The sequence below is a fragment of the Loxodonta africana genome, chromosome 10, assembly GCF_030014295.1.
Source record: "Loxodonta africana isolate mLoxAfr1 chromosome 10, mLoxAfr1.hap2, whole genome shotgun sequence".
Taxonomy (NCBI): Eukaryota; Metazoa; Chordata; class Mammalia; order Proboscidea; family Elephantidae; genus Loxodonta; species Loxodonta africana.
Window position 1 is genome coordinate 87,777,064 of NC_087351.1, and position 26,681 is coordinate 87,803,744.

Genomic DNA, 26,681 nt, shown 5'->3' on the forward strand with positions numbered 1-26,681 from the left:
TCACCAGCCGCTCCTTGGGAGGAAGATGTGGCAGTCTGCTTCCATAAAGATAGCAGCCTTGGAAACTCTATGGGGCAGTTCTACTCTGTCCTATAGGGTAGCTATGAGTCAGAATCGACTTGATGGCAATAAGTAACCAAGTCAAGATTAAATGAAGTCAGAATGAAAGAGAACTCACAAAAGGGTGGCTGTTATGGATTGAATTGTGTCTTAGATATATGTTGGAATCCTAAGCCCTGTACTTGTGGATGTGATCCTGTTTAGAAATAGGGTTTTCTTTTTATGTTAATGAGGTCATATCAGTGTAGAGTGTGTCATAAATTGTATCACTCCTAAGTTATAAAAACAGCAGCTTAGACACAGATGCAGGCACATACTGAGGAAGATATGTGAGGACACCCTACAAGCCAAGGGACCCAGGAACACCACCCCCTCCCCCCTGGACTACCAACAAGGAAGGAATCCACTGAAACTCTGATTTGGACTTGTTGCCTCCTCAACTGTGAGAAAATGAATTTCTGTTCTTTAAAGCCACCCACTTGTGTTTCTGCTATTAGCAGCACGAGGAAACTAAGACAGTGGCCTTAGGTTATTCACTCAAAACTGTAAATACCTTCATTTCATGCTTTCCTGATGGTGCTTTCAGACCAGGAATAAGGTGAAAGAGGCCAGACAGGACCTCTTTATCCGTTGAAAGGTGGTAAAAAAAATTTTTTCCACGTACTTCCTAAAGTGAAGTTTTTTTGTCGTTGCTACTATTTAAAATTTCAAGTAATTAACAAAAATGGTAAAGAAAAAAGTAAAAGCCTCCTTCATCTCTAGCCTACCACTAAACCCACTCTCTCTCCTAAGAGATAAAATTGTTAATCACTTCCAGATTTTGTTCTTCTGGTGATTATAGCCATAATTCTAAAATATATTTATACCTCTCTTTCAATTTATCTACTGTGAACATTAAAGACTTGCTCTCTACTTTGAATATTGAGAAATTTATCTCGATATACTTCTCTCCATTTTCTTCCTCCCAATTTTTATTAACATTTTTATTTTTAGTCTACTGGTAATCTTTATAACTTCGAACAATACATTTAAATCTCTATTTCTTTCTTTCTTTTTTTTTTTTTTATTGTGCTTTAGGTGAAAGATTACAAATGAAGTCAGTCTCTCATACAAAAACTTATACACACCTTGCTATGTAACCCTAGCTGCTCTCCCCTGAATGGGAAAGCACAATCCTCCTCTCTGCCCTGTATTCCCCATGTCCATTCATTCAGCTCCTGTCCCCCTGTGCCTTCTCATCTCACCTCCAGACAGGAGCTGCCAACGTAGTGTCTACTTGAGCCAAGAAGCTCACTCCTCATCAGTATCATTTTCTGTCTTATAGTCCAGTCCAATTCCTGTCTGAAGAGTTGGCTTCAGCAATGGATCCAGTCTTGAGCTAATGGAGGATCCAGGGGCCGTGACCTCTGGGGTCTCTCCAGTCTCATTCAGACCATTAAGTCTGGTCTTTTTATGAGAAGTTGAGGTCTGCATCCCACTGGTCTCCCACTCCATCAGGGATTCTGTTGTGTTCCCTTTCAGGGTAGTCATCGGGGGGATAACAGGGTGCCATTTAGTCCTTCAGGTCTCAGGCTGATGTAGTCTCTGGGTTATGTGGCCCTTTCTGTCTCTTGGGCTTATATCTACCTTGTGTCTTTGATGTCCTTCATTCTCCTTTGCTCCAGATAGGTTGAGACCAATTGTAAATCTCTATTTCTTGAATTGTCACTTTTACAGTATCTCTTGCTCATACTGTGTAAGTTAAGGAAACTAAACAGAGGTATACTTCCTTTCATCTCTAGTGGATGCTGTGGTGTACTGCCTAAATCCCTTTCAGGACAGAGGTCCTCATCCTGCCTCTCAGCTGAGCCCTTCTCCAATAATTGCTCTTGGCTGAAGGAAACTATCTCACCCAAGATTATGCCATTCCCAGGGGGTAGCCGGCATGCAATGACTGCTCCTTTTAAAGGCCCAGCTAGCCCTTCTGCCTCAATGGAGCAATTCTGAAGGGCCCTCCAGCTCCTCCTAACCTCCCTGTGACACTGGATGGGCGTTGTTGTGACTGTACCATAGCCCAACTTCTCCACTCCTTCCCCTACATGCCTCACTGGTGGTGTTTCTGAGAACACTCCCCAATAAGCCTGCTGCACCCAAGTCTTAGAGTCTCAGAGTCTGTTTTCTGGCGTACTTGACTTATCACACACATCTCCATATTTCCTATCTCTATTCCTGGCTTCCACCTTCTTTTCATGCTTCCTGCATCATTTAATATTTTGCCCATGGACTCCTTCCATATTGCAACTCAAAGCTTGAATTTTTTCTTCAATTCTTTCAGCTTGATCAAAAACAGATGGTACGGAAGGAAGAAATCCAAGCTGCACTGAAGCCATTGGCAAAAAACAAGGCTCCAGGAATTGACAGAATACCAGTGGAGATGTTTCAACAAAAAAATGCAACGCTGGAAGCACTCACTCATCTATGCCAAAAATTTGGAAGACAGCTTCCTGGCCAACTGACTGGAAGACATCCATGTTTGTGCTCATTCCGAAGAAAGGTAATCCAACAGAATGTGGAAGTTATTGAATAATATTATTAATATCACATGCAAGTAAAATTTTGTTGAAAATAATTAAACATTCAGAAATGTTTACAGCAGTGTATCAACAGGGTACTGCCAGAAATTTAAGCCAGATTCAGAAGAGGATGTGGAACAAAGGATATCATTGTTGATGTCAGATAGATCTTGGCTGAAAGCAGAGAATACCACAAAGATGTTTACCTATGTTTTATTGACTATGCAAAGGCATTTGACTGTGGATCATAACAAATCATGGATAACATTGCAAAGAATGAGAATTTCAGAACACTTAGTTGTGCTCATGAGGAACCTGTACATAGACCAAGAGGCAGTTTTTCAAACACGGCAAGGAGATACCTCATGGTTTAAAATGAAAAACTGTATCTTTTTACCATACTTACTCAATCTGTATGCTGAGCAAATAATATGAGAAGCTGAGCAAATAATATGAGAAGCTGAGCTATATGAAGAAGTATGCAGCATCAGGATTGGGAGACTCAGTAATAACCTGTGATATGCAGATGACACAACCTTGCTTTCTGAAAGTAAAAAGGACTTGAACCACTTACCGATGAAGATCAAAGACTACAGCCTTCAGTATGGATTATACCTTGACATAAAGAAAACAAAAGTTCTCACAACTGGACCAATAAGCAATATCATGGTAAAGAGGGAAAATGTCAAAGTTGTCAAGGATTTCATTTTATTGAATCCACAATCAATGCCCATGGGAACAGCAGTCAAGAGATCAAATGATGCATTGCATTGGGCAAATTGGAGGGAAAATATCTCTTTAAAATATTAAAAAGTGAAGATGTCACTTTGAGAAGTAAGGTGTGCCTGACCGAAGCCATGGTGTTTTCAATTGCCTCAAACACATGCAACAACTAATAAGGAAGACCAAAGAAGAACTTGATGCCTTTGGATTATGGTGTTGATGAAGAATACCGAGCACACCATGGACTGCCAGAGGAACAAACAAGTCTGTCTTGGAAGAAGTACAGCCAGAATGTTCCTTGGAAGTGAGGATGGCGAGACTTCATCTTATGTATTTTGGACATGTTATCAAAAGGGAGCAGTCCCTGGAGAAGGACATCATGCTTGGTAAAGCAGAGGGTCAGGGAAAAAGAGGAAGACCCTCAACAAGATGGACTGACACAGTGGCTGCAACAATGGGCTCAAACATAGCACTGATTGTGAGGCTGGCACAGGACCAGGCAGTGTTTCATTCTCTATGGCACCTAACACACAATTCCTGACTTTGGTCAGCTAAAAAATTTTAATTTTATGACTGTGAAATATTTCAAACATACAGACAAGAAAAGAGAATAATAAAATAAAAACCTGAGGAACCACCAAGCAGTTCATTTAACCTCGACATTATGTCATATTTGGTTGCGCCATTACTTTGATACTGATTTTAATTCTGTGATTATTGTAATAATTAAATTCCTTCCCGTCAGTATATGATTTAGTCTTCCAATCTTTATTCATGGGTTGTTTCTAAAAATTGAAAACAGCAGATATTCCATACTACTGCCATTTTCTCTCTAACACCCACAATCTTAGAAATGCATGGATATATTCTAAGGTTTCAATCTCTCGTGAGTGTGTAGTTTAAAGTCATTTCTATTATTATTGTAGCATACAGGCTCACTATATTATTTCCATTTTGGAGTATACCAAAAACCAAACCCGTTGAGTCAATTCCGACTCATAGCAACCCTATAGGATGGAGCAGAGATGCCCCCATAGGGTTTCCAAGGCTGTAATCATTGCAGAAACAGACCGCCACATCTTCCTTCTATGGAGTGGCTGGTGGTTTCAAACCACCAGCCTTTTAGATAGCAGCTGAGCACTTAAACACTGTGCCATCAGGGTTCCTTTTCGGTGTATAGTCTTCCAATTAAATATATATATATTTTCTTAAGTAACATAGGAACATGTTGCATATATTGTTTTGTAACCTGCTTTTAAATCTAATACATTGTGAACTTCTTTGCGTATCTCTAAATATTTTTATTAAACATTTTTTTGCAACATCATTTTTAATGGCTGCATAGTTCTCCATTGTACGTAGCCTCTCTAGCCAGTCTCTTTTTGTGCACTAAATTGGACTTTTGCACGTTGGCTAAAGGATATATACTTCCAACATTTTTTTTCCCAGTCTTCCAGAAATACATCAGAACCTTTGGCCTGCCAGTGTTCCTTCCTTCCATTATCAGTTTTGCTATGAATCAGTTCCTTACTGCACTTCTATGCTAAATCAGTTCAGAGGAGTGAGATATTTGGTGGTCCTCTCAGTCAGGCAACAGTTCACTCTCAGCAGCCTTGCTTCTTTGTATAGTAGTCTTTTTGTGTAATTATTTAATGTTTTATTACATGTCGTCTTTTCCCATAAAAAAAAACCCAAATTCGTTGCTGTCGCGTCAATTCCAACTCATAGCAACCTTATAGGACAGGGTAGAATTGCCCCATAGAGTTCCCGAGCAGTGCCTGGTGGATTCAAACTGCCAGCCTTTTGGTTAGCAGCTGTAGCACTTAACCACTATGCCACCAGAGTTTCCTTTCTTAAAAGTAAAGATTAAAAAGTGAAAGTACTAATATTAATGACAAGAAATGTAGATCTTTTGGCCTCACAGCAGGTGGGACAAATCGCTGAGCATACTGGGAGCAGCCAGTCTTTCTTCACTGGATATAAATCAACTCACTGGGTATTCAACTGTGAAGGGAAAAAAAAAAAAAAATCAAAATAAAGGCTAGAAATGAAATGCTGAAATATGTCATGTGCCTAACAACCCAGAAGGCTATCAACAATTGAATGGGTCAATAGTTTATAGTCTACACATTCACTGCAGTATCATCAGCGATAAGGACTGAGCTTCACCTACACTCAATCCAAACCAGAAACCAAGCCCTTTGCCATTGAGTCAATTCTGACCCATAGCAACCCCATGGGTTACAGAGTAGAACTGCTCCATAGGGCTTTCTTGGTTGTAATCTCTACAGAAGCCAGTTGCCAGGCTTTTACTTACGAGGTGCCAACGGGTGGGTTCAAACCACCAAACTTTGGGTTAGTAGCTGAGCACAAACCATTTGCACTACCAGGCAACCTAAGTAAAAGAAACAAATACTATATACAATATGATTCTATTTATATTAAGTTCAAAACCAAATAAAAATAAGTCAGATGGTTTAAGGATGCTTATATAAGTGTTAGGAAACCCTGGTGGTGTAGTGGTTAAATGCTACGGCTGCTAACCAAAGGGTTGGCAGTTCGAATCCGCCAGGCGCTCCTTGGAAACTCTGTGGGGCAGCTCTACTCTGTTCTACAGGGTCGCTATGAGTAGGAATTGACTCGACGGCACTGGGTTTGGTTTGATATAAGTGTTAAAATACAAAGAACAGTGAGAACACAATTAACATTAAATCCATAGTAGTGGTTGTTTCTGATGGAGAGGAAAGGGTTATAACATTTATGAGACCCAAGCTGGGGAGGGGGTTCCTGCTGACTACATGACCTTTGACCCACTCACTGTATTGCTCTGTTGCTTAGTGGTACCAGGTGGGCTTGCCTAGTCTTTCCCAGAGATGATGCAGACAAAGACGTTATAAATGTGTAAGTACAGTCAAGAATTTAAAGGAAGCATCAAAAGAAGAGAAATAGAAGATATAAAAATGAACCAAATGCCAGAAGAGGCAAATCTGTAGAAACAGAAAGATTAGTGGTTGCCAGGGGATAAGAGGGGGTGGATAATAGAGTGTGACTGCTAATGGGTACAAGGTTTCTTTTTGAGGTCGTAAAAATATTCTGGAATTAGATAGTGGTGTTGGTTGCACTTTTTGAATACACTAAAACCCACTCAATTGTACAGTATGAATTTTATGGTATATAAATTATGTCAATTAAAAAAAAAGGAAAAAATGAACCAAATGAAATAAAAAATTTACTAGATGAGATTAAGAGTAGATCAGACACGGCATAAGAAAGGATCAATAAATTTGAAGAATTACCCTTCTGGGCCTCCTGAGGCTGGCCCTGTTGTTTCTGGCCTTCTGGGCTAGGGGGTTGGAAGAGAAGGCTGCTTATGGTACTGTACTGGGATAGGGCCAATTTTATTTGGGTTACATAAGACAAATATAGCAGCAGTAATAGTAGGCACCATATGCTTACTGGAGTCCTGAAGGGGTACAAATGGTTAATGAGCTTGGCTGCTAACTGAAAAGTTGGAGGTTTGAGTCTGCCCAAAGGTGCCTTGGAAGAAAGCCTTGGTGATCTACTTCCGAAAGATCAGCCATTAAAAACCCAATAGAGCACAGTCCTTCTGTGATACCCATGGGGTCCCCCTGACTTAGAATCAACTTGGCTGAAACTGGTTGGTCATATGCTTAAAAAAAAAAAAAAAAAACTAGGCATCAATCACTGTGCTAAGTAATTTAAATAAAAATACTGTATGTTTAATCCTGGGAAACCATGTGGCATAGTGGTTAAGGGCTACGGCTGCTAACCAAAAGGTCGGCAGATCAAATCCACCAGGCGCTCCTTGGAAACTCTATGGGGCAGTTCTGCTCTGTCCTATAGGGTTGCTATAAGTTGGTTTTTGGTTTTGGATGTTCAATCCTATGAGGTGAGAACCGTTATTTAGTTACTTATTTTGAGCAACCGGTTTTATTATCGTTTTCTGTACACTTTGAAATGTAATTCAGGCACATGGTTTATCAAAATAAGTATTTGAATATTGATAGTTCAGATTCAGCACCAATGAGGTCAGAATCCTCCACTTACAGTTTTGCACTTCTGATTAACTGGAAGATTCTCCCACAGACCAGCTTCTGACACCATACATTTTAAACTTTGTTTGCCAGGCACTGTAGGACCTTTTTGTATTATGACACGATCTCTGGCCCTGTACCTTTGTACCTAACGCTGAGTGGACAACGCAAGTATTTCCGGCTGGATAGTAATAATCTAAATATATAATGAAGCAACCGTACACCCCTTAAAGGTAACCAACTAAACCCAAGCTGAATGTATCTCTAACTTAACTTCCTCTTAGCTGGATCCCAAAAATGCTCATGCCCAATGTGTGAGACGATGTTGTAGAGGCGTGGGAATAGACAGCATTCTTAACTAATTGGCAATAGTTACCTCACTTTTGAAAATTAAAAAAAAAAAAAAGAACTTAAGAGCTTGTCAACACATATCTGGGGCCTATGCAAGTGACAGGCCTCTGAAACTAAGTGCGGAGTATGACCCAGGTTGACTTGTTTGTCATCATGGGATGACTTTCCTCAGTTTTAAAGGACCAAAACCTATAATGCAGAGGAACATATACTTCTGAGGCTCCTGTTTGCACATAATTGAGGCGAGTACCATTACCCTTATTACACAGATGAGGAAACTGAGGCACAGAGTTACAAGTGATTTGATGACGATCACATGGTTATTAAGTGGCAAAGCCAGAACTTTCATATTCAAACCCAAAGTTAATGGGCTGTATCTCTTTACTCACTTTCTCCCTGGACCAGGTCAGAAGAGAAGGATGCAGAAAACTCATTCGGTTCAGCCCTTACATTCCCAAAGCATCTCAGACACCAGTGTTCGACGTTATTTCCAAATGAGGTCATCTGTGCAGCCAGAGATACTTTGCCAGGCCTGAGAGAAGAGGGGATTCACCCAGTTTTGCAGGTACTTCCCGCTTCCTGACAGAACTACCTTGAATGAGCCACGAATTAATCCTTTGTGTAAATCCCATCATTATCTGGTTTTAGCACAAGGGTATTATATTTAAAACATACCATGTATTTTATTGCCTGGTTTCTCTGTGTGTGTCTGTGTGTGTGTGCTTTAGGTGAGAGTTTACAGCACAAGTTAATTTCTCATTCAAAACTTTGTACACATATTCTTTTGTGACATTGGTTGCAATCCCCACAATGTGACAGACAGCACACTCCCCCTTTCACCCTGGGTTCCCTGTGTCCATTCGTCCAGTTCCTGTTTTTAGATAGAAGTTGCCCATTTGGTCTTGTATATTTAACTAAAAAGCACGTTCCTCATGTCTAATCTTTTTCTGAAAAGTGGGCTTTGGGAATGGTTTCAGTTCTGGGTTAGCAGAGTGTCCAGGGACCATAGTTTCGGGGGATCCTCCAGACTCTGTCAGACCATTAAACTGGTCCTCTTATGTGAATTTGAATTCTACTCTGCATTTTTCTCCTCCCGTGCCTGGGACTCCCTGTTGTGTTCCCTGTTAGGGCAGTTATTGGTGGTAGCTGGGCACCATCTAGTTCTTCTGGTTTCAGGCTGGTAGAGTCTCTGGTTGATGTTGTCTTTTAGTCTTTTGAGCTAATATTTTCCTTGTGCCTTTGGTTCCTTCATTCTCCTTTGTTCTGGGTACGATGGGACCAATAGATGTATCTTAGATGGCTGTTCAAAAGCTTTTAAGACCCCAGATGCTACTCACCAAAGTGGGACGTAGAACATTTTCTTTATAAACTATGTTATGCCAATTGACCCAGATGGCCCCCAACTCTATGATCCCCAGACCCCAGACCGCAGCCCCAGCTACCTGGCCCCTCGAACTGTTTGGATGTGTCTAGGAAACTTCTATGCTTTTGCTGTCTGGTTTTGCTATATCTTTATTTCTTAATCTTTTGCAAAACTAAAAAAAAAAATTTTTTTTTTCAATTGTCACAACTGAGGGTTCCAAAGGCATCTAGTGAGCCCATTGCCGTCAAGTTGGCCCATTGCTATTGAGTTGATAACAACCCTATAGGACAGAGTACAACTCCCCAGAGGGTTTCCAAGGCTATAATCTTTATGGGGGAGCACTGATAGTGCAGTGGTTAAGAGCTCAGCTGCTAATCAAAAGGTCGGCAGTTCAAATCCACCAGCCACTCCTTGGAAACCCTATTGGGCAGTTCTACTCTGTCCTATAGGGTCACTGTGAGTCGGATTCGACTCGATGGCAACAGATTAATCTTTATGGAAGCAGACTGCCACATCTTTCTCCCATGGGGCAGCTGGTGGGTTTGAACCATGTAGCAGCCAAGCACTTTAATCACTGTGCAACCAGGGCTCTTATCTAGTGGGTAGAGGCCAGGAATACTGCTAAACATTCTACAATGTACAGAACAGCCCCTACAACAAAGAATTATCCACCCAAAATGTCCACAGTATCTCAGCAGAGAAACCCTGCCCTCACGGTGGGGCTGACCTCAGGTGGGGCAGCCACGTGGCTGGAGAGGGGTGGACCACCAGCCATGCCCACAGGGGAAATTTCCTTGTCATCACCTGGCCACCTCCTCTGGCCCCAGTGCTGGAGAACTCTGCCCTCAGGTAAATGTTTTCCCTACTTGTTTGGGAAACTTCAAGAAAAACCCCCTTTAGCCATCCTGTAAGCAGTGAAGGTATACCATAATATGCTTTTTCCACCAAAAAAAAAATAAGGCCGCTAGGGGATTTTTATTATTTTAGCTTGAATAACTAAAAAGTGGCAGTCAACCCTAAGACTTCAAAGGTGGCACATCCCGCCATTGGCCCTCAAAGGGGCGCTCTGGTGGAGCTCGGAAAAAAAGAGTGGGTTAAATATCAACGAATCATTAATGGCCTAGATAGGGGAGGGGCGATAACCCAGGAATTCTGGCCTGCTGTGGTGGTGGGCAGCCTGGAAGGGGTGGGAAACAGCTGACCAAGCAAAATTCTCCCTCAGCCACAAGCCACCTCAGTGTGAGGCCCTTGGGGAGCCTGGGGACATTTGCCAGGACTCCCAGGAGAGTCTTCTTTCTTCTCCCTAGGTTTCATCTTTAATCACTAGAAAGTGGGCTATTAAGGAATATAAGGCAAAACGTTCTAGGAAAGTGAAACTACTTCACTGAGGTAAAGGTACAGGGGCCTGAAATGGCAGCCAGCTGTCCCAGGGTGGGAGAGGCAAGAGAGGAGAGGGCTTCTAACACAGCCTCACCCTGAGTCCCCTCTGAGAGTCCCGCTTTGCTCTTGCTTGAGGTGCTTTGGTGAATTAGACTCTGGGGTCAGCTCAAAAGGACAAGTTGTAGCTCACAGGAGGTGAGGTGAATGGGTTTGGGGCCAGTTAACCTCGGGAGGTTGGAGTCTGGCTGGTTCTAAGGAGACCATGCAACCTCAAGTCCTTTGTGTCCCTAGGCAGGTGAGAAAGAATGAACAAAGAGATAAAAGAGAGCCCTGAGGTGGGCCAGGAGGCCTACCTCGGCTCTGAGACCACAAACCGCCCCCTACTGGAGGAAGATGCTTGATGCTTTACCACACGTCATCAAATGGCCGTGAGCTAGAATTACCTGGGGAACTTTTAGAAAAATATTGATACTCAGGCCCCACTCCAGACCAATTAAATTGAAATATCTGATGCTGGAGTTCAGATATCAGTCATTTTAAAACGCTCCCCAGGTGAGCCTAATGGGCAGTCGTGCCTGGCAGACAGGCATCAATAAATGTGAGCACTTCCTTTCCTCTTTTTGGCCTTGGAGATTCTGCACCTCCTTCCAGAGAGGGAAGCCGGACTTATGAGATGCCCTTCACGAAGTACAAACACTTGTTTCTGTCATTGTCAGCCTGACAAGGGCCACACCACAGACTCTGTGGAAGTTTCTGCTCTGCTTGGTTCTTCTGCTTCAACGCATGCCCTGAGTGATTTCATCAGAGCATCCCTTGTCTTGTAAAACATTAATTAGACCTCAACATCTCGGAAGTGGGATGATTCAGCAGGGCTTGGACTTAAGCCTGTGTTGATCCTGGCACTGGAAATAGAGGTACTAAGCAAAGGAATAGAAAAACTCAACTGATATGAAGCTACCAGTTTGTTGCTGTTAAAAAGACCCATCCATTTTCAGTTACCTTAAGTCCGTTTATATACACAGTATTCCTCTAATTTTAAACAAGACTGATCCAATAGACACTGGTTGTAGGATTTAAAAACAAAAAAACAGTCACCATAGAATCAATTCTGACTCATGGTGATCTCATGTGTTAGAGTAGAACTGTGCCCCACAAAATTTTCAGTGGCTGTGATCTTTCAGAAGTAGAGTGCTAGACCTTTTTTTTTAAGGTGCCTCTGGGTAGATTTTGAGCTGCTAGCCTTTTGGTTAGTAGCCAAGTGCTTAACTGTTTGTGCCACTCAGGAATGATGTTATGATACCAGTTATTAAAACACTGAATTATGGGTTGCCGAATAGCTGCTGCCCTAAATCCTTGGTGTTTCCCCCACCCCTTCCTGCTGCCCCTCCCTCAGTGTCACCCACTCTCCCACTCATCCATGACTGAGCAACTAAGAGGTGACTGATTGCCCGGCACAGCAGGGACCAGGGTTTGTTCTGCCTGGCGGATGCCCATGCTATGCAAGAGGTCAAATACCTCACATGTGATTATAAATCATAGGAATCTAGTCATGAAAGTAGCTTGCCCCAAGGATCTTTGATTGTTCCTTTTAGTCACAGCAGTATAATTATTTTGTAGAGTCCCTGGGTAGCACAAATGGTTAAGTGCTCAGCTACTAACAAAAAAGTCGACAGTTGGCATCTACCCCGAGTTGCCTCAGAAGAAAGCCGTGGTGAGTTACTTCCAAAAGATCACGGCCGATGAAAACCCTATGCAGCGCAGTTCTACTCTGACACACATGGGGTAGCCGTGAGTCAGAACTGACTGGAGGACAGCTAGTATCTTTAAAAACATTTTTTTAATTTAACAAAAACCCATATTTTATTTAACATGTACCGGGCACTATTTTGAGAGATTTTACAAACATTAACTCATTTGAATCCTGTAACAACCCTATGAGATTGGTAATACTATATAAAAAAAAATATTCCCTGCTTTATGATGTGGAAATCGAAGCATAGAGAGGTTAAGTAACTGACCAAGGTCACCCAGCTTCTAGACCAATCCGTTGCAGAGTCTGTAGCTCTTAACCACAGAAAATTGAACTGTTCACTAAAGGGGTAGGGTTTTTTTTTTGTTTGCTTGTTTTTTTAATGTTTCGTTTTTGTTGTTGTTTTTCCTTTTTCCAAACATAGATTCACAAGGTAGATTCTAGCACTTTTCCTTGCTACCATTCTGTACTACCATATTTACAGCTGGGGAAACAGGCCCAAGGTTGTATAATCAGTTGGGGGCAGAACCAGGACCAGAATGTCACCTCTCAAGGCCCTCTTGATCTCATACTGGATTGCTTACAAAGTCAGTTTAGCAAGAGTGCAGAAATCGGTTTAGGAAGTGCAGTGGTGGTTTTAAGAAAGTCCATAAATTTTTTAATATTCCTCCCTTCAGGAGATGGAGTTTAGTTCCCCTCCCCTCTGGTGTGGGCTGAACTTGGTGCCTCTCTTCTAGTGAATAGAATAAGGCAGAAGTGATGCGAAAATAGGTCATAAAAGGCACTGCGACTTCCTCCTCCCTCTCTTTTTTGGATCATTCACTTGGGCATGGACCCAGCCGCCATGTTACAAGGACACTCAAGCAGCCCTGTGGAGAGGCCCATCTGGCGAGGAGCTGAGGTGTTTTGCCAACAGCCATGTAAAAGAGTCATCTTGGAAGTGCATCCTCCAGCCCTTTCAGATGACTAGAGCCCCAGCCAATAGATTGATTGTAACCTCATGAGAGACCCTAAGCCAGAACCAACCTGCTAAACTGCTCCTAGATTCCTGACTTTCAAAAATGGTGTGAGATGGTAAATGTTGTTTAAAGATGCTAGGTTTTCAGGAAATTTGTTATGCAGCAATAGGTAACTAATACAGGAGGCTCTGTGTTACTCTTACAATGCTATAACTGCACAAAGCATTTTGGGGAGTTTTATACCACAAAGTAATCCAACCGTATTTCTCAAGAAAATTTTTTTGGCAGTTCAGGCATTTTAATTCACATGGTCCTCTCCACCCTACCTTGCTCTGACCTTCCTTAGTCCAAGCTGGAGAGGTCTTTTGAGCTTTTTTTTTTTTTTTTCTACATAGGTTTCTATCAAGCCTACACCAAGTAAAACAGCTACATCTGAGTGCCACTAAAGTTATTACTGCAATCGTGAGAGTTCAAGCCTAATAAAATAATCTAGTAGCCAGAAATTTGGAGGCCTGGGGCTCTTTTGGCATTCTTCAAATGACAGCCTGGAGCTGGGTGGACAGAAGCTTGGCAGCTCAAGGATCAGACTGCCTGAGTTCAAATCCTGTTCTGCCACTTGCCACCTGTAAATTATTGAACATTCTGTGCCTCCATAGCCTTAGTTTTAAATTACAGACTCTATTTGTCATATCTACTATGCAGAGTTATTGGGAAGATACAAACAATAACAGTAGGGCATATTGCACAATTGTGATCCACTGGCTGACTTTCAGAAGCAGATTTCTAGGCCTTTCTTCCTAGTCTGTTTTAGTCTGGAAGCGCAACTGTACCCTGTTCAGCATCATGGCAATATGCAAGTCTCCACTGATAGATGGTAGCTGTGCGTGAGATACATTGGCTGGAATCAAACTAGGGTCTCCTGCATGGATGGTGAGGCTTCCACCACTGAGCTATCGTTGCCCCTACAGTTTTCTAGAGGTATTCTAATCCATATTATTATTTGTTTCTCACAACAGCACTGAGAGGTAGCCACCAAACACACACACACACACACACACACACACACACAGCCATTGCTGACAAGTTGATTCTAACTCACAGCGACCCTATAAAGATTACAGCATTGGAAACCCTATGGGGCAGTTCTACCCTGTCCTGTCGGGTGGCTATGAGTTGCTATGAGTATGAGAGGTAGGCAGGGAAGGTTTTATCAGCCCCCATTTACAGATGAGGATAATAAGAGTCATAGAGCACGACTGAGCTCCCCAAAACCACAGACATACTAAGTGGTAGAGTCAGAATTCAAAGCCTAGTTGGCCTGACTCCAAGTGAAGCGCTTTTTCACTCTTCACCAGCTTTTATTGTTTCTCCATTCTGGGCTCTGCCTGGTGACATTCTTGAATCTTAAAGATTCAAGGCCAATCCTGAGCTCCTGAAAGACATTCACCATACCAGTGCCTGTTGCCATCAAGCCGACACTGACTCACAGTGACCCCATGTGTGTCAGAGTAGAACTGTGCTCCACAGGGTTTTCAATAGCTGTGAACTTACAGAAATAGATCTCCAGGCCTTTCTTCCAAGGACCTCTGGATGGGTTCAAACCTCTTACCTTCCACTTAGCAGCTGAGTGTGTTAACTGTCTGCACCACCCAGGGACCCCACTCTCCGCCTAGAGGGCATCTTTTCTGGAGAGAGCGTGAGCGCCCTGCCAGGAGGCATGGTGAGGAGAAGATGGTAGAGTATTCCCTGTCTGGTCAGCTTCACCACAGGCCTCTTCTGATTGGCCGTCAGGAGAGGACAGTGCCCATGGCCACTTGATTCCAGACCACCCCAAGGTGGGCTGGACTGTAAGGGGAGTGAGGGAGTCCTAACCTAAGACAAAATAGGCAGGCTGCTTTCAGTTGAAAACCAGAAAGAAATCCCAGGCTCATTTCTTTATTTTGGTATAAAAACCAAGTCCTGTGACAATGGAAACTCTTTCCCTGATGTCCTCTGCTCTCTGCCCCTGTTGACAGAAGACTGACTTGCTAATTCTGGCTGGGGTTTTTCCCTCCCTGGGCTGTTTTTCTCTTTTATCTTCATCAATTGAAGAGAGCTGCTCTGCCTTTCAAACTGTCGGAAGGTAGCTTGGGTTTTGTGTATTTTTTTTTCTTTCACATAATTCTGTAGGTCTTTTCCCAGATATGTATTTTCTCTCAAGTTAACTTCTAACTTGTTTAAATTTCCGCCCATGTGACTTCCAGTGTGAGTTACCAGAAACCACAAGAGAGAGAGCGAGAACAAACCCCAAAGCAAGCGACATGTCACTGTGGGGGGCAGTGCCTCTGCACCCCAGAGTGAGGAGGACACAGGGGTCGCAGGTGGCTGTCGGACGGGCAGAGGAGGGACCTGTGGAGTTGGTGGGCTGGTGGCCCGGAGGGCAGTCAGAAAGGGAAGCCACCTGGTGACAAGAGAGCCCAGAGGCATCTGGGGCTGTGCGCTAGAGCCCGGAAGATTTCAGCCATGCCTCACAGCTCCGACAGCAGTGACTCCAGCTTCAGCCGCTCACCTCCCCCGGGCAAACAGGTAGGGTCCTCCTTACTCTCTTTCTTACCTTCTAATTCTCCTGGGGGACATGAAGAGGAGAAGGTTTTCTTGTCCTGCCCAGGAACCCGAGGAGTGAGGAAGTGGCTCATGGCACCAGCTCTGTTAGACTTAAGACAGGATATTTGCGATTAAGCTGTGCATATTGTCAGAGACTTTTGTCCTTCCACCTATTTTACCCAAGCCTTTCGGTGCCCCATCACCTCCGCCCCACCGTGGTTCCCACCACATGAAGCTTTCTAGGAAGCCAAGAGGAGAAGGAGCATCAAAGAGCTCTGGTCTCTCAGACAAAAGGGTCTAGCTTTTCCAAGGCAAAGGGAAAGGAGGAGCATTAAACTGGGTTGCTGGCATATGCAACTCAAATTCTAGATAGATAGTTCCCCAGGAGAGAGCCCATAGGGCAAGAGGGAAAAGGGGTCCACTAAAAGTTTTTTTTTTAATTAAAAACAAGCTGGAAAGAGGAGAAAGCCAGGCTAGAAGGACCGATGAGGTGCTGCCCTGTTGCTAGCACAACCAGGGAAGAGGGATGCTGGGACTATGGCCAATACCTCCTTCCCCTGTGGCTTCTGGACAGGAGAAAGGAAATAAATCAGGAGGTGGTTCTGGAGACTTGTTGGAGACACTCGCTGGTAGCTCACCTCCACCCTTGGGGAACCGGAGAGAGTGAGGTAGGGATTCTAGGAGCATTTGTAGAGTAGATTGTGACTTACAAATCCTAAGTTTGCAGCTTGCAAGTTGACCTTCCTGCCTCCCAGCTTCTGGGGGTTTCTCTTCATCACTCCTTGACATCCCTCTCTATAAGAAGGCCTCCTCTTTCTCATCCAATACTTCAGTGGCTTAAGATCTTCTTCACTACCTTTGCAGTTTAAAAACTGTATTCTTTCCTTAGCACAAAAGGGCTTTCAAAATGCTGTAGCCAAAATAGGAGCATATAAACATATAATGTAGCTGCTGTCATAAATAACTATCAGAAGAGCCACAGGTTGGGAGAAATCTTAGGTGGAACCCCTAGAGGGCATACAACCCAGTCCTCTGCTTAAGATGGTATCAGAATGGTGCAGGCTGCCTGGAAGTCTGTATTCTTCTTAGGAAGGAAATTACTCATGGCTTCCATGGTAACCTGGCTCGCTAAGCCCCTCAGAGGAAGAACGCCTCCTTCACATGTAACCTTATGCCCTCTTACTGCAATGGCCTGGAGTGTTGGGCATATTGGTGAGATGCATGCTCTATGAGCACAGGGTCTTGCCCTGGGAACTGTACCCCTCTAGCTCATGGGCTTGTGAGAGGGAATAAGGTGGGGGTGCAGAAGTATTTCACTAAGACTCCTGCCCCTCTCAGCAGCATCTGGGGGTAAGTTGGAGCTAACTAATATCTCTGCCCAAGCAGAGGACGTGCCCATCTATAGGGTGCACTTAGAGGAACACCCAAACGCCTCCTTCTCCTCCCAAACACCCATCCATTACCTGCCACAGCCAGGAAATCACCACCATTAAAGCCACTCTGCTTGGCATGTGGCACCTAATTTGTGCTAGGTGTTGTGTTCAAGTCCTTGGGAAATGTAAAGGTGACTGATGTAATGAAGGGCATGCAGAGAAAAAAGAGGCAGCCCTAGGATGGGGACCTCAGCCCAGAGATGCAGCAGAAGACTGCAAGGGTACGAACCAGCGAGGCAGCTCATGCAGAAGACTGCCTGAGGTACTAACCAGTGAGGCAGCTCGTGCAGAAAACCACATGGGGCACTAACCAGTAAGGCAACTGGTGGAGAGGGCTGTGTCTTGGAGGGTGCCTGACCTAGCATCAGAAGAAGTAATTCCCAGATTACTGTGAGCTCTTGGGCAAGCTCTTTGAGCCTCAGTTTCCTCATACATAAAATTGGAATAATAATACCAACTTCACAGAATTGGAGAATTAAACAAGAGCGCCTACAATAAGGCAGTTGCACAGAGGCTGGCACATAGTAGGTGTTCAAAAAACGTTCCAACAAAATTGAGAAGGCTCTGGGCCAGGCAGTGAGAGGATAAGTGTGGAGTAGCCCTGAGGAGGAGGAGGAGGAGGGAAGAGGTGATAAAATACATTTCATCACCTTAATCATTTTTGCCTAAATACAGCCCCATTGAGGGCTGGAGGTCTCTGGCCCTCTTCCTGTAGCTTTTGGCCAAAAAACTGACAGAGACCTGAGGGAGTGTGGCAGGGTATGTATAAGAGTTCTCATTTGGGTACAGGCTTTCGGTAAATAGTGAGTGGATGAATGAGTGAATGGGTAGATGAAGAGATGAAGAAATAGATGGATGGAAGGGTAGGTGGGTGGATGAGTGGATGGATGTATGGACACCCAACACCATGAGATCCTGCTTTAATTCTGAAGAAAACAGCAAGTTCATCCAATTCTCATCATTTCTGCTTCCTAGGACTCGTCAGATGACGTGAGAAAAGTTCAGAGAAGGGAGAAAAATCGCATTGCTGCCCAGAAGAGCCGACAGAGGCAGACACAGAAAGCAGACACCCTGCACTTGGTGAGTGTTCAGACCCTCTTTCACCCTCTTGAGCCCTAGACCATGCTCCCCACCATCTGTGTGCGCTTGGACCATAGACTTGATTCTGCCTTCATATGCATGTGTAGGTGGGGAGGGTATGTGGAAGGTGAGGGCTATGGGAGAGTGGGGTGGTGAGGGAGGCTCTCCCATGAGTGTATTGAGAAGATTCTGAATCAGGGAATGGGCCAGAAGGCTGAACAGAGAGGAATGAGCCATTCTACCTGGGCCCCAAGAGGGCACGTGGGCTAGATGAGTTGAATGTGGGAAGTCCAGAGGCTGGGTATAAGGCAGAGTAAGCAGGGGCGGCCAGAGAGGACTCCATCCTCACGAGTTGCAGAGAGCAGAAGGCAGAACTGTCTTGGGGGGAATTTAGAAGTCATTAAGTGCTCTGGAGGAGCCCATTATCCTGCACTGCCAAGATCGCACATAGTCCCACCTTTGGGAGGATGTTAGTGCAACCACCTTGGGCCCTGCATTTGGAGCAAGGAAGTCCACAGAGTGTTACACCTTGTTTCCTAGACATCATTAAAATTTTATTTTGAAGTTTCTATCTTTAATGATATCCCAAGGAGTCTATGTAAGATGCAAATTTGAGTGCACTTATCTGGGGTGGCCACCATCTTGGTTGAGTTGCCTCCAGTCCCAAGCTTTCTAGAGAAGGTCCTGTCCCTTGGCTTGCAAAGTGCTGAATGGCAATTCCACCACTGGCCCAAAGCCCTAGTCAGTGTTTCTGAGTCGTGGCTGTGGGCTTCATTAAGCAATGGCTCCTCCTTGCCTCCATATCTTACCAGCTTACCCCCTTCTGCTCAATCTGGCCCCTCATTTGGTTCTTATTCAAATGGCTTGTTCACTGCTCCCTTCCTCTTCCATCCCCTCAGCCCTTCCATTAGCAACTCCACCTCTCTGTCCTTCCTCCGGAAACACTCCCATTAATAACTCTTCATTTCAATGGTAAAAAGGCAACTTTGCTGTAAAAGCCCAGTTGGTACCAGAAGTGAATAGCTTGTACTTATTTGAAAGATTAAGAAGGCCATCAGTGAGTGTTTTAACTTTATCAAGTTAAATAAAAAAGATGAAGTTTTAGGAAAAAAAAAAGGTGCTGTTCTCTGAAAATCCTAAACATGAATTTAGCTTTGTAAGGAAACAGCAGGCTGAGTCAACACCTCTGAGGGATGGCTGTGTTTTATTTGAAATGTATTCAGCATGTGCCCCGTTGCACACTAACATAGCTTTGAAGTTCATAAATATTTGTTGAGTTGAAAAAAGAGCGTGAGTGGACATGAAGTCTGTATCTCTCTTTGATAGCTGCAGTTGGTAGTCTAAATGTTAAGGTGCTGGTGGTCCTGCTAGTCTATGTTCTCTGCCATTTCATGATGGTTTAGGGTCTCACAACACTCCAGTTTACTATTTTAAGCTTTAAAATCTATGATCACTCACTTTGTCTCTGAGTCCGATTCCATATTCTGTAGCGCAAACAAAATTTAAAAAGGAAAAAAAAAACTTTTTCATCCACGTAGACGATGGTCTGAGACTGACAAACTGTTATAAACTTTATACATTTGTAATACTAAAAAAAAAAAAGTAGAAGCTAAGTATAGCTCAGCAGCTTTGCAGTCAGATGAACGGGTTTTGAATTCCAGCTCTGTTTTTTTTTTTTTTTACTGGAGTTTACTATCTGTGTGACCAATCTAAGAGACATTCTCAACCTCCCTTAGATTTAGTTTGCCGATCTGTAAAATGGGAAATGACAGTAACTATCTCACAGAGATAATGCATATAAAGAGCTCAGTGCAGTGCCTGGCATATAATAAATACTCAAAAACTTTAAGTATAATAATAGTAATAATAATTATTTTGAGAAGCAAGATTACTGGGATGGGTATACATATATATATATATAAAATCACAGAAATCTCAGTGTTGAAAAATTTCTTAAAGGTTGGAAAGTTCCGAGTTTTGGTGCTTGAAACTTTTCTGCAACATGTCCAGCAAACCATCCCCAGCTTATGCCTGGTCACTGGTAGTCATGGGGAGCGCTCTTCCTCCTAACATATAAGCAGAAGAGTCTTCCCTATCTTGAGCTGCATGCCTGTATCCCTGTAAATTCAATCCATGGGTCTTCATTCAACCCCTCAGGGACATACGAATGAGGGCAACATATATGTCCCTTTGGTGTGGCAAGGTTTTCAACTCTGACTCAGCTGTCTCTGTCTGTAAGAGGAGAGTCAGAACCAAAAGACTGAGCCCATTGAATGTCCTAGTCATGACTACATTGGGATATTCTCTGGGGTCTGGGGCCCATGGAGCCCTGAGTCATGTAGTTACAACATCTGCACCCACACACCCAGCCTCAGTCTCTAGACTGTTCCCATCTTCACCACACCTGGACACAGATTCCTCCCCATCACCTTCCTTGTGAGCACCAGAGTATTGGTCTTCATTTTTTTGCCCAGTGAGTGGGTCACATCAGAGTTTACAAATCAAGCTTCGGGACTGTACTCAATGCAACTTATGTTCTTGGCTTTGGCAGAAGCTTTTAGCAGCAACATGTAAATCTGGCGCCATCATAACAGAACACTTGGCTGTGGTCTGAAATGTTCATTTCCTCTCAGATAATAATCACCTATCTTCTTCATCCATTATGCCCTTAATTATGTTTGTGATTCAGGTAGACTATCTTCTGGTTTACTACCAGCATTCTTAAGGTTGAGTGCTTGGTTTGCCCTTGTCTCCTTTCCATGCTTGGCTCCACATGCTGAGGTTCTGTAACCATTCTCTGGCCCTCAGACACAGCCATAGGACTCAGCTGTCAATACTTGAAAGACCAGGTCATGCTATTCTAGCTTCACGTATTCTGGGGCAAGGTTGTTTTCTCGGTTTCAACTATTGTCACTATTATCTCTCTTAAAATACCCAAACAATTTTCTCAAAACTACAGTTATCTTGTTTCTTCAGTGAAAGTGTGGGATGCTTACTATTTAAAATTTTTCAGTGTCTATCCTATAAATGGCTTGCATCAAAGTGCTGTGCCTTGCTTTCAAAATAGAAGAGCAGGGAAGGAAACTTTTTGGCAATTGTATTTAACCTCATTCCAGTGTTATAACAGCCCCACATTGACTGGTCCTCACATAAGCTGGGTCAAGTGATTCTTTTCATAATTGTGATATTGACAAACTAAGTCCACATTCTATTTTAATTCTTCTTTGGTTGCACATTTCACACAAGCACCTATTACACTTAGTTCTTTTTCTATTTTTACTATTAGGCATAGTAAAGCCGTTGATTAAAAAGGAGAAAGGCATATCTTAACCAGCTGATTTCTAAAAGATATCAGCAGCTAGTAAGTGGTTCCAAGGTAATCAGCTAAAACATATTATAAATGATAAAAATTAATTTCGAAATTAATATAAAAAGTAATAACTTTCCTATACTAAGCCATAACCAGTTAGAAATTAAGGGAAGGAAAAATCCGTTTATAGTAACAATAGCCATAAAACGACAGCAATAACAATAATAGCAAATGAAAGGAATAAATTTAATTAAAAATATGCAGATCTTTGCTACCAATGTCACAAAACAATTTGTGTGTATAAATTTTTGAATGAGAAACTAATTTGTGCAGTAAACTTTCACCTAACGCACAATAAAAAAAAAAAGCAAATCTAAAAAATATTTTTAAATTATCCTGTGACTTAAAAAAGACTTAAATAAAAGATAGTCATTTTCTTTAAACTAACCTATAATTTTAAAGTGACCCCAATAAATACCCTATAAGATTTTCTGGAACTTGAGGGAGAGCTAGGTTAACTATTCTAAGTTCCCATAGAAAAAGAACCGTGTGAGAATTGTAAGGAAAAATTTTAAAAAGGGTAATGAGTGAAGATTTGCTGATATTAAGATGAATTAGAAATGTAAAAATCAAAACAATTTGGAAAAGACAGAACCTTGGACAGAATAGAATACATAAATAGACTCAAATACAAAAGCAAATTTTGTAAGACACAAGTGGAAACCCTGGTGGCATCCTGGCTAACAGCTATGGCTGCTAACCAAAAGGTTGGCAGTTCAAATCCCCCAGCTGCTCCTTGGAAACTCTATAGGGGCGGTTCTACTCTGTTCTATAGTATTGCTATGAGTTGGAATTGACTCAACTGCAACAGGTATTTTTTTTTTTTTTTGGTTTAAGACACAAGTACAAACGCATTTCAAATCAATGAGTGAAAGTTGAATTATTCAACAGAATTGGGACAATTGGCTAGGCCATTTGGGGGAAAAAAATTGGATCCTTTATTTCTTATACAACACACATATGCAGATTAAATGCAAAAAAAAGATATTTGAAAAAATATGAGCATTAAATTTTATCTCAGAAGGAAAAAGTCCTTTCCAAATAAAATTTAAAATCCTGAAACCATAAAATAACAGGTTGATACACATAACTAAATACAAAGTTAAAATGTCTATACGGCCTACAATGCTATATTCAAAAACAGACTGGGAAAAATATCTGCAAAAAAAAAAAAAAAAAAGCATGTTTACTTAATATATGAGAACACTTATGAATAAGAAAACAACCCAAAAGAAAACTGAGCAATGATTTTGAATAGATGGTTTACAGAAAGAGAAAAATAAATGGCAAATAAAGGTGTGAAAAGATACTAGACCTCATTTAGTTAAGGAAACGCCAGTTAGAGCAACAGTGGGATTCCCTGCCAGATATGGCAAAGATGAAAACTTTGCCGATACACGATGTTGCCCTGGCAGTGGAGAAGCAATCAGCGGCACTTACTACTACCAAGAGGTTAAGTCAGTACAGCCCTGTTAGAGGGCCGTTTGAGCACATCCATCCTACAACAATCTAAATTGTAAGTGCACATATCCTGTGACTCAGCAATTCAACAATTTTACTTCTAGGAATCTATTCACAAACATGCCTATGAATTACACAATTATGTACATGTAAAGATAATCATTGCTGCATTGTTGGTTATAGTGAAGACTAGAAACAAGCTAAATATCCATCAGTAAGGGACTGCTTAAATAAATTATAGTTCATCCATTCAGTGGAACACTGTGGAGCTGTTAAAAAGAATAAACTCCATCTGAATGTGCTAGTCTAGGAAGATTATCAAATGTCTATGCTCTTAAGTGAAAAGGGTATGAATATAGTACACAATTTGTACCCGTCTGTGTTTTTAATAAAAAGAAAAGGGCACACATGTATAAGCTGATAAATTTTCAGGTAGGGTACCCCAAAATTGTTCATGGTACTTATTTCTGGGAAGTAGAACTGAAGGCCTAAACAGGAGGGAGGTACTTTGCATTTTTTACCTTTTTACATGTGGGGATTTTTTTTTAAATCATGGCTTTGATTTTGATAATACAGATATTTAAATCCTCAACATTGATCACTACTACACATGTGTTAGGATGATTTCTTTTCTCCTTATACCAAACATTGAACAGTCTTCTACTGTGATATTTCACCCCTTAAACATCCTACATAAATATCTCAGTTCTTTGGGAAAACTGATTTAGTCAAGATTTGAATGATCCTAAGGTCCACGGTACAAGATGAGTCACTGTAAGGAATGGCAAATCAGTTTCATTTTGTGTGGCTATCCTGTCTGATTGCAGTGGTTCTTCTGCAGCAGGAGGAATTATTATTATTGTGCTTTAAGTGAAAGTTTATAGCTCAAGTTAGTTTTTCACACAAAATTTGTACATACATTGTTATGTGACCCTGATTGCTATCCCTCTAATGTGACAGCACACTCCTCCTTTCCACCCTGGATTTCCTGTGTCCATTCAACCAGCTCCTGTCCTTTTCTGCCTTCTCATCTCGCCTCCACACAGGAGCTACCCACATAGTCTCATGTGTCTACTTGAGCTAAGAAGCACACCCTTCACAAGTATCATTTTATGTCTTATAGTCCAGTCTTATCTTTGTCTGAAGAGTTGGCTTTGGAAATGGTTTTAGTTTGGGGCTAACAAGAGATTCCGGGGGCCATGTCTTCCAGGGTCCCTCCAGTCTCAGTCAGACCATTAAGTCTGGTCTTTTTACTAGAATTTGAGTTCTGCACCCCACTTTTCTTCTGCTGCATCAGGGACCCTCTGCTGTGTTCCCTATCAGGGCGGTCATTGGTGGTAGCTGGGCACCATCTATTTCTTCTGGTCTCAGGCTGATGGAGTCTGGTTTATGTAGCCCTTTCTGTCTCTTGGTTTAATATTTTCCTTCTGTCTTTGGTGTTCTTCATTCCACAGTGGGAAGATTTTGATGCAGTGTCCAGAATCAGTGCTTAAGAAAATTGAGATAATTATGAGGCTTTGTAAGCAAAAAGGCTAAAAGTACAGGAGATGGGGGCAAGTGTGCAATATTAGCTCAGGGCTGTGCTGTTGGCAGGTCAGAACGGCTCTCCTGGATGGAACTGGAGGCAAGTTAAGAGTACCAGAGCCAAATCTGGAAGCTGGAAATTCCGATAGTCCCTTAGATGGGGTCGGAGGGTGCCTGCATCAGGCTGACGCCTGAAGGAATCGCACACCAGTGTTAAAAAAAGAAAAGAAGGCTAACAGGTTCCAGGGTATGTTTAATGTCACATATGTCAGAAAACTCGTGATGTAAATTAAGCATAAAATGAAACTTGGAGCTAATGTTGTGGAAAAAAAAGTATTTTAAATTGGAGGAAAATTGAGTAATGAAGGAAAAGAAGCTCAGCAAAGGTCCGCAGTTTGAACCCACCCACTCCTTGAAAACGCTATGGGGCAGTTCTGCTCTATCCTATAGGGTCACTATGAGTCAGAATCCACGCGATGGCAACCGGTTTTTTAGTCTTTGTTTTTAGTAGGGGGGACGTCCTTAGGATGGCACTGCTATTCTTGACCTTCTGGGGGGGCCTGGAAGAGAAGGTTGCTTATGGCCCTATTTCCCTCCTGGAGTTCTTTTTTATCTTTCTGGGAGACCTAATTAATCCAGGCCTTTATTGGCATAGAGAAATCATAGGCCAGAAACACAAAAGGAATGTTCTGGTCAGTTCCACCCTAAAGAAGTCCATTGTAAGTAAGATAAGTAAACCATCAGTGGAAAAGAGACCTTTCCCTCATTGCCCTATTGCTACAAACTTCAAAATATTATTTATTTATTTATTATTTTTGGTGAAGACATGAACAGCAAAACAAACATCAATTCAACAATTTCTACATATACAATTCAGTGACATTAGTTACATTTTTCAACTGGTGTCACATTTCTCCATACCCTTTTCTGAATTATTTCACCATCATCTACACAAACTCACTGCCCCGTAAGCTTCTTATTTAACCTTTCGAGTTGCTATTGTCAATTTGATCTCATATGGACAATTCTGTAGAAGAACACAGTGCTTAAGGCAGGCGTTCTTTCCTAGTTAGGCTAAACTATTGTTTGGTTTAAAGACGACTTCGGGGGATAGATTCAGTTAACTGTTAGGTTTAAAGATTTCCTCAGGGCTATAGTTTTGTGGAGTTCTAAATATTCTTGATGGAGCACTTGACTATGTACCAGGTCCTATATTATGAGCTCTGCATGCAGTATCTCATTTATCTGCACAATAACCTTAATTTATTGGGTTAAGTAATTTTCTGAGGTCACATAGCTTGTGACCATGTCTATCTGATTTCAGAATGCATATTCCTAACCATTGTATTATACTGCCTTTTTTTGGACCCCTGAAGATGTATTCATCCTACCCAACCTATATTCCCCTTAAATTTCTTTCTAGATTTATTATTTATTCTTCTGTTCTTTAAGCAACACTTTCTAAAATTCACATTTTCCCTCCATTATTAGGCGTGATTAAAAAAGTAAACACATCTCTATGCCAAAAAAATTATATATATATGTAAAAAAAAAAATTTTTTTTTATATGTATACACAAACACACACACACAAGTTTCAGTTGGAATCATTTTTCTAGAAGGCTGTGTAGCAACAAATACCAATATTTTACATGAGAATACCTTTTGACCCATAAATCCTACTTACAAGAGTTTGAAAAAAAAAAACTGAGGCACAAGAATGCTCATTACATCATTATTTGTGAGCAGTAAATATTTTATTAATGCTATAAAGTTGGACAGGTCCCCAACAACACAAGATTAAGCCTATTATGATACTTCCATATGATAGAATTTTAGACTGGCGTTAAAAATCACTATGTAGACCTGTGGAGCACTGGTGGTGCAGTGGTTAGGAGCTCAGTTGCTAACCAAAAGGTCAGCAGTTGACTCCACCAGCCGCTCCTTGGAAACCCCATGGGGCAGTTCTACTATGTCCTATAGGGTCGTATGAGTTGGAATCGACTCAATAGCAACTGGTTTCTGTAGATCCATATTC

The 26,681-nt window shown here is 42.1% G+C and overlaps 1 protein-coding gene and 1 long non-coding RNA gene across 2 annotated transcripts in view; one reads left to right on the forward strand and one right to left on the reverse strand.

Annotated features, from left to right (window-relative positions):
* Positions 1–497: 497 nt before the first annotated feature.
* On the reverse strand, positions 498–17,254 carry LOC111750171 (uncharacterized). The gene is made up of 4 exons (XR_002785337.2): positions 16,487–17,254; positions 15,787–15,886; positions 8,131–8,273; positions 498–5,339 (listed from the first exon to the last, which is right to left on the reverse strand). It is a non-coding gene; the product is annotated as an uncharacterized LOC111750171 (long non-coding RNA).
* BATF (basic leucine zipper ATF-like transcription factor) overlaps positions 15,441–26,681 on the forward strand; it is a 28,650-nt gene continuing 17,409 nt past the window's right edge. Inside the window, exons 1-2 of the mRNA XM_003408783.4 lie at positions 15,441–15,758; positions 18,185–18,289. Coding sequence (XP_003408831.1) covers positions 15,696–15,758; positions 18,185–18,289 — 168 coding nt within the window. The 5' untranslated portion in view covers positions 15,441–15,695. The remainder of the gene's footprint in view (positions 15,759–18,184; positions 18,290–26,681) is intronic.